We start from the raw sequence: 8796 nt of genomic DNA, 5'->3' as shown, positions 1-8796 counted from the left end.
AGGGAAGGGAAGGGAAGGGAAGGGAAGGGAAGGGAAGGGAGGGGAAGGAAAATGTCCTCCAAACTTTCTAAGGGAGAAGTTGAAGACAGGCTAGACACACATTGGCTGCAGAGAAAACTCTTTGGTGCTTGAGTCTTTGGACTCCAGGGTGATGTGGGAAGGTCATATGTCTATCTGTTGCTTTCATTGGTTAATTAATAAAGAAACTGCTTGGCCTGATAGGTCAGAACATAGGTGGGTGGAGTAGACAGAACAGAATGCTGGGAAGAAGGGAAGTGAGGGCAGACGCAATGGAGCCAGCCGCCAGGTCAGACATGCTGAATCCTTCCCGGTAAGACAGCACTTTGTGGTGCTCCACAAATTATTAGAAATGGGTTAGTCAAGATGTGAGAGTTAGCCAAGAAGAGGCTAGATATAATGGGCCAGGTAGCGTTTAAAAAGAATACAATTTGTGTGTTGGTATTTCAGGTGTAAAGCTAACCATGTGGAAGCCGGGCGGGATGAAAAGCAGGCCTGCCCGCAGCTCTTTCTACACCAGGGAACTGCACATCTAGAGGAGTGGGAAAGCCACAAGCCTTAAAGAGCTACAAGACCAGTAGAAAACAAACAGAGCAGCTCTGCCCCAGAGCCCCTGTGTCACCCTGAAGACACAAAGAGCCTGCAGTGGGACTCACATACAGCTGTGCTTCCTGGTCACAGCACCAGGAAAAAGAACAGCTTTGAAAAAGCAAAAACCAGCTAAAGGCTAGGCGCTTTATTGACTAAAGTCTGGAAATTAGAAAACGTCCCATTCATTCGATAGATGGAGACCGTTAACTACACTCATTTGGTTGCGGCTCATTTAAGAAGCATTTTCTGGCTAGTTTGCTCAGTTCTATGTGTGGCAGTGAATTCCTTGGACTCTGGGGCACGTTACCAGAACAGAGGAGCAAATGGTCAATGGTCTGAAGGTATATGATCATTCTGGTCTGGAGTAAGACTGGGGAGAACCTCAAACCACATAGAGGGAGGTGCTCATGGGTATGTGGGACATGGTGGAGATTTGCCACACCTCCTGCAAGTGAATCATGACCTGCTATGCTTCCAGCAATTCTCCCCTGGTCACGGTTCCCTTAGTCACCTCCCCTCAAACGCGTAATAGAACCCTTATCCCAGCAGCCAGACCACGGACTGAGACTGAGGAGTGTACGTACCAGTGAGGACCGGCTCCAGGTGGGCTGGCGTCTGATTGGGGGTGGAGAATTTGACTGTCTATATGAAAGATTAAAAATGAAAACCATCATTATTGTTGACCAAAGTTCAAAAGGTCAGACAGACAAGGGAAGTTGGGAAGGGGGCCAGGCCAGAGCAGCGAAGCCTACCTCACAACACACGTAGAACACACAGCACACACGGCTCATGATCTCACACCAACACTAACAACACAGCACACACGGCTCATGACAGCACACCAACACTAACAACACACAGCACACACGGCTCATGACAGCACACCAACACTAACAACACAGCACACACAACTCATGACCACACACCAACACTAACAACACAGCTCTGCCTTTGTTCTCTTTCACGCTCAAAATGTTTGGAACACATATTTTTGTAGAGCTTTGCTCATTGTTACTAGAAGAACGAGGCTTACTTCTAAAGAAATATTATGGGAGAAATAAAGACCGGAAAACCTCACATCGTGTGAATTTTTAAAACAGTGTCCTGTGTAAACCTGTGGAGGTGCATAATGAAAATATTTTGAAAATGCTTCCAGTTTAAATAAGATTCCAAAATAGAGAAAATATTTTTCAGTTCGAGCCCATAAAGATAATACATTCTGCAAATGTTTATCAGGCCAGATGCCTTTTGTGTTTGTTTTAACTCTGCTCTGACGCTGGGGGTCAAAGCCAGCAAACAGTAGGCAAATATTCCATAGCTGAGGTATGTCCCCAACCCAGCAAATCTTTCACAGAGAGAATACTTCAGCATTGATTCAACGACAACAACAGAGAGGTGTGCAAGCCAGAACATATCCATTCCTGAGAGTGGTTACCACGAGGTTCCAACACTACACCGTATTTAAAAACAAAATGAAATACAAGATACAGACTTTTCCTCGGGCTAAACTTCTTCAAATAAAGACTTCCCTGAGTTGAAAATTTTGCCTGTCTACCTGCCTGTTGATAAATATCTTTGCTCTGGTGAAACCACAGGGATAAGGCAGTAATGTGGGTTTCTGGCTGCTGGTCAAATTCAGTGGTATCACTCCCGGGTTAAACATGGTTCTCCAGTGCTGCCTGCCCTGGGGTGTGGGATCCACATGGCAAGGACCAGCTGTGCAGGGGCAGATGCCGCCTGACGAGCCTGGGTGGCTCACGAGTGGACAAACCTAGACGGAGGAGGAGGTTACAGAGACAATTCCCGTTCTGGAACTCGACAGGAATGCCCTTGACTTGAGATTATGGAGCTCCATGTGTATGTGGGAAGGATGAGGTTAACTGCTTCGGATGCCACGTCAAAGAAGAAGGCAAGGGTACCCCAGAACGGAATTCTTGATTTTCAATGTTACATGCGATGTTCAGAGATAGTAGAAAAGACCACAGAAGAAACATGAATGTTGAACACAGCAATGAAGCTTTGTGCTGAGAAACAGTTAAGAAAAGAAGATGGCAACTCTCAAAGGGATTCACATTCACCACACAGAAGTCAGCTATAGAATTCTTGATGGTGACAAGGCCACCACGCAAATTCAAAGGCAAGAGCAGAACGGAACCATACGCGTATGAGTGTGTCTGCAGAAGCCATGGTTATGTCCTTGCTTGGCCCTTACCCATCTATTCACTTGGCGGGCAGGCCTAGACTATCAGGTGTACTTTCAGACCCTAGCAGCAAGTGATTGCAATGTCTGGTTTGAAAGGGCCTGGGCTACATGGAGGGAAAAGTCTGCCATGACCTGGGGCTCCAGTTCTGAGCCGCTGCCTTCTGCAGCGGCACCTGCCGTCCTGCAATATGCCACCCTGCTTGGATGTGCCCACTGTGGGAGCGTAAAGACAGCCCCTCGCTTGCATTTACATCCCTGATGCTCTTTGAACCAAAATTAAACACCTTGGGGGCCCAAGCGGCAAATGCGCTCCGCTGAGGAACGCCTTTTGAAAGCGACCTATGTAAAGGCGCTGACAGAGTGGGCCCCCGGCACGCCGTCTCCGAGGTCAGGCCACGAGGAAGTGCCCTCAATCAGGCTCAGATTTATCATCTTTATTTCCCAACTAAATTAAAAAGACACGCAGATGCGTGCCATCTCGGAGTGCCTTCCAAATCCCCCTCTAATTACCCTGGCCTCTCATTTGCAGTCAGATGGCACGACCCAGGAGCACACGCAGGGCTAGCCAACTGTGAGCGGAAACAGGCCGATCCGGCGGCAGCATCCTCTCTTTTAAGTTGGCTCATCACTCCGCTCCCCACTTCTGAATATACTCCACATCTAACACGGAGGGGCACCTGGGCAAATTGGGAACAGCTGGGCTCTTCCGAACTCAGAGCCGAGTGCCGAAACGGCACTGATGCGGCCCACCCATCCAGGAAGTGAAGCATTTATAGTCAGTTTGAAAATGATTGTCTCTCTAGGCACACGGACTGCAGTAGACAGCACTTAAACGTCTCTCGCTGCTGACAGGCTTTAGACTCCTCCTATGGCTTCTATAAAGATCAAGGGGATAGAACAACTGGAAACGGGACCGGGAATTCTCAGAAGCCCCGATTTAATAGGACCAAGCCGTCCAGAGAGACGGTGAACTAAACATTTACTCACTCAGTGCAGATCTTGTTCTGTTTGTAAAACTTGTGCCGTGTTGTAAATAACCGGGAAATATACTTGGCATTTTCAATATCATCCTTGAAAAAGAAGAGACGGGAAAGAAATAAGCATTCATTAGATTAGATATGTACTTCACATAGATTTCTCCATGTAGACCTCTCCTTCCATCCGAAGTACAGAATAACACGCTGGGCCAGGAAGCAAACCAATCTTTGTAATGTCAATGGAGCCCAAGCTACCACAGCTCGGCAAAGATGGCAGAAATGACCATCTGTCAATGCATTCTCCAGAGGTTCTGGTCTGCAGTGAGGAACTGCCAGGTTCTCACCTCAAATTTAAAACCAATTCTTTTTTTTGTTTGTTTGTTTTTTTTGTTTTTCGAGACAGGGTTTCTCTGTAGCTTTGGTGCCTGTCCTGGAACTAGCTCTTGTAGACCAGGCTGGCCTCGAACTCCCAGAGATCCGCCTGCCTCTGCCTCCCGAGTGCTGGGATTAAAGGCGTGTGCCACCACCGCCCAGCTCAAAACCAATTCTTGAATCAAGGCAGGGCCTACGATTAACACCAATGTCATTCAACCAGAGACAGGATGACGAGGGGAACAGTGTTGGCTCCTGAGAAGGGACCCAAGTCCAGAGTCACGAGGGTCTGGAAAACGCAGGTCAGCCAGCAACAGAAAATGCAATGTGACTTCACTAGGAGTCACCTGAGGAAGGCTGTGACCGGAGTGGCATGGCGTGCTGGACAAACCCAGTGAGAACATGCATCGCTTGCAAGAGGTCATGCAGGACCAGGCAAGTATTAGAAAGAACTTCTTCAATAGCACTGAGTCCCTTACGGAGTAGAGTTGTGTCCAATGTGCAGCCATGAGCTGCATGGGCCCCCGGACACCTAGGAAGGCAGTTCAGCACTATAAACATATTTAAAATATTATTAGGATGTGTGTGTGCACGCGCGCATGCCCAACTTGACTGTGCAGTCCTTGAGTGTAGACTTCACAGATGACAACAGTGCCCCCGACATTGAAAGTATTAGGCCATGCAAGGATCAGGACATGGAGAATGAGGCAAGGCATTGTTAGCTTAAAGAAAAGAATCCCTCCTTAAGCTGTGCAGACCCCTGGACTCACTGTGTGGAAGAGTGCTGTCTCCTCCTTGTCAATCAGTTCGAGAAGGATGGCTGATTTGCTGTGGGTGACACTCCCAATGTCATTCCACCTGGGCCAAAGAAATGTGACTAGGTTTACTCGAAGATGGTCCGTGTATCCACCCTGAGAAATGTCTCATCTTACAATTATGATTTAACTATATTAAATATTTGGCTAGCATGCACTCCGGATTCACTGTGCCATCTTCGGGGATAATGCCCCACGGTAGTTTCTGTATCTATGCACCAGTCATGGCAGCACACACATGTGCACACTTTCCTTGGCAGCTCTCGGAGACCTGGTGTGCAAGGGGACTCACTCAATGCATGGATTCAGGCGGGAGGACACGGGGGATCCACCTACGTGTGGGGCCTGAGGACGCCAGGGTCTTGTGAGGAGTCTAATCCCAGAAGCAGGCGCCAGACAGCAGGAGATACGTGGCTGCCTCCCATTCTACTTGGTTCCTAGACATTCTGTTGAGGCTCGGGCTTCAGCAGATGTCCGAGCTACGGCTCCCCACTGGTCCCTTTTTCATTCACCATGCTCACGGAAGCCTCCCAATCTCTGTTGAGTCTGGTTTTCCTTTCCTCCTTCCTTACTTCCTTAGACAATTTCCAGTTTCACGTACTACAGGCTGATCGCAAACTTACCTCATAGCCAAGGGTGACCTTGGACTTCTAATCCTCCTGTTTCGGCCACTATACTAACATTTATATGGTGCTGGGGACTGAGTGCAAACAGTGCACCATCTGGACTCCGTCCCCAGCCCTTTGGCATCCCTTACCACTCTCCCAGAAAACGAGAATCTTCTGGAGTGCCTGCTCCCCACCACACTGTGATGTAAGATTTTCATCCTGTGGTTAGATCTCTCAAGAGACCCCCGGAAGACCACAGTAGGGATCCTCACTCAGTAGGGATTCCACATCTCCATGTCTGTAATCCGTGTACAGAGTTCAAGTCCCACATCCTATCTAAAGCAGGAAAAACTGGCTGATTTGCTCCTTCTTAGAGAAGATTCGATGTAGACACTGGTGAGAACCAGAGTCAGTGAATCCACTCCCTGAGGCTGACCGATGAGTTCTTACCTGGGGTTTTCAAAGTCACTCCCAGTCACCTGCCCATTCCAGAAGAGCTGTGCTCCCCACACATGCACACGAGTCCTCTCCCTTTTCCAAATGCTCCCTGACAGAGACACCTGCTGAGCAGACACCTGCTGCTTCCAGGATCTCAAGACAGGAGGCTTCTCCCTGCCAGTTGAATTCCTTCAAAGCAACTGCCCAAACTCTACAGGAGCTCCTCAACTGCGCCCTCCTGGGAATAGCCCCTGAGGGGACGGAACAACCCCTGCCAGAGGCAGACTGACATCTGCAGTCTGTCTGGAGTTCAGCTGCACAGGTGTGTAGGAGTGCTCACGTGTCTACAGGTTCATGTGCTTGTGGAATCCAGGGGACAACTCTGGGTATCAGTCCCCAGTCACTATCTACTTTGGATTTTGAGACAGTCTCTTTCCAGTCTGGAACTTGCCAAGCAAGTTAGTTTGACTAGCCAGCAAATCCCAAGACTCCACCTGCACCTGCCTCCCACCTCTGGGATGTGTCAACCTATCCAGCATCTTTTATGTGGGTCCCAGGAACAGAACTCTGGTCCTTGCAAGACTTTACCAGCTGAGATACAGTTCCCTAGCCCTTAAACGTTTATCCTAAGGTCTCCATACACGTTGTAGCTTCAAAAATCAAAGAGGGAAAATCATAGAAACGATGGCAGAGCAGTGATCTGGGTTGGAAACTGTCTGGAAAGGCAGCCCTGACTGATCCCGAGAGCTCGCACTTTGCCTGTTGGGGCATCAGCACAGGGCCAGACTGCCCAGCCAGACTGAGCAGGCTGTCATCATGGAAGCTACGGGCAACCATGCAATGAGCCAGCTAGTGGACATTGACCACACCGCTGGACAGGGTTTGCTTGTGCTAAACGGAAAAGAAGGTTAAAGGGTCCAAGTAATAATAATAATAATAATAATAATAATAATAATAATAATAATAAAGCACTCAGTCATTTCATTTGTTATCACAGACTAACTGCCCCTAAAATACACTTTTATAGACTATCAGTCCCCTTTTGTTAGTATAAAGATGACTTTGTCCTTGGCTAACATATGTGGTCACACAGAGAGCACGGGGCTGTGGGAAGAATCTGGTTTGGATCTAAACATCCAGAGACAGTCCTAACAAAAGCAGTCAGCAGGACCGACTACAGAGCCCGCTCTTCCTGCTCTCAAGGTCTGCACCACTGACTCAGTAGACTTGAAATGCATGTTTCCTGTAGCCAGAGAGGAAGGAATTAAACCTCTGGGAAAAGCAGTATCAATTTTCCCCTGGCCCCATCATTCCTGAAGACGGCCAGTTTTATCTGAACTGAGAAGATAGAGTCCACTCAGGTCCAGTGTGGCTCTTAACTCATTACATAACTACAGTTCATGGCCCTGCCCACAGTCTCTCAAGGGAGGAACACGTTACCTGTATATTACCGCCTGTCTTCCGATTCTGTTCCTCACGAAAATTCCCATAAAGAAAATGCCGAGGTGTGTGCTGTTGCCCTGGTTGTCCTGCAGAGGACCAACAGAAGGTGTTTGTTACCACCGTGACCTTGCTGAGCCTTCACAACAGCCAAGGTCAAACAGCCGCAGTGTCTGCCAAGAGACCAGTGGAGAAAGATGTGGGGCGAAGTAGGGTGTGCGTGTACCCCACATAGTAGGAAGTGGTATGGTGTGTGTGTACATCACACAGTGGGGTGTGGTATAGTGTGCGTGTACCCCACATAATAGGGAGTGAGTGGTACATGTGTGTGTGTACACCATAATGAAGTGTGGTACAGTGTGTGTGCACACCATAGTGTGTGTATACCATAGTGTGGTGTGGTACAATGTGTGTGTACATCATAGTGCAGTGTGATAGGGTGTGTGTGTACATCACATAGTGAGGTATGGTATGGTGTGTGTGTACACCACACAGCGGACTACCGTGTAGGCTTTAAACAGGATACTCTGGCGTTTGGAACTAGAGGCCATTATTATAAGTGAAACAAGAAAGGCACAGAAGACAAACACTGTGTTCACTGAGATGGAGTGGATCTCCTCAGCAGCATGGGGCAGCAAGGCTGCAGGGGTGAGGAGATGCGAGTCAACATGAACTCTAACTAAATTAGAAGGACAAATTCCGGGATCCACTGTGCACTGTGCTGGCTGCGGTTAGTAGCGACATGCTGTATTCTCAAAAGTCCACTGAGAACAGATTTTCTGTTCACCCCACAAAAATGCTAAGACTGTGAGATAGCCTGATTCCCCATCCTATATACACACAGGTTCAGAAGACACTATATATAAATACATACCATTTAGTTCATCATTTTAAAGATAGAGATAGTTATAAGGCAAGAGACAGCACCAAGCTGGAACCCTCCCCTTCAAAGTTGCCAGTACAAGACTTCTGGTAAGACAGCCTGGTGGTCAACCCAGGAAGGATACAAAAGGAAAAGAGGTCAGGCAGGGTGGTGTACCCCAGTAACCCCAACATGCAGAAAGTAGTGGCGAGGAAGTTATGCCTCTGATGCCAGGGTGAGCTACTCCATGAGCTGAGGGGTGGGCCAAGAACTGGGGGAGAAGAAACAACATGGTTTGCAAACCAAAGAAAAGCTGAAAGATAAGTTATACCACAGAAAGATGCACATGGAAAAGTAAGGTGGGGAGCATGAGAAGGGAGGGAAAGGAGACCCTACAAGGATACCCCAGATGCTTCGCCTGCAGGTTCACACTAGAGTCAAGGGTAAAAGTGACCCAGAAAGAGCCATTCCA

General features: G+C 48.2%; 1 protein-coding gene across 1 annotated transcript in view; it reads right to left on the bottom strand.

Annotated features, from left to right (window-relative positions):
• Nucleotides 1-8796, bottom strand: part of Ptpn14 (protein tyrosine phosphatase, non-receptor type 14) — a 137796-nt gene that overhangs the window by 24372 nt on the left and 104628 nt on the right. The window contains exons 8-11 of the mRNA XM_005348861.3: nt 7463-7551; nt 4932-5019; nt 3800-3882; nt 1194-1251 (exon numbers count right to left, since the gene is read on the bottom strand). Coding sequence (XP_005348918.1) covers nt 1194-1251; nt 3800-3882; nt 4932-5019; nt 7463-7551 — 318 coding nt within the window. The remainder of the gene's footprint in view (nt 1-1193; nt 1252-3799; nt 3883-4931; nt 5020-7462; nt 7552-8796) is intronic.

Source organism: Microtus ochrogaster, chromosome 6 (assembly GCF_000317375.1).
Source record: "Microtus ochrogaster isolate Prairie Vole_2 chromosome 6, MicOch1.0, whole genome shotgun sequence".
NCBI lineage: Eukaryota > Metazoa > Chordata > Mammalia > Rodentia > Cricetidae > Microtus > Microtus ochrogaster.
This window is presented reverse-complemented; position numbering and strand designations above follow the sequence as displayed.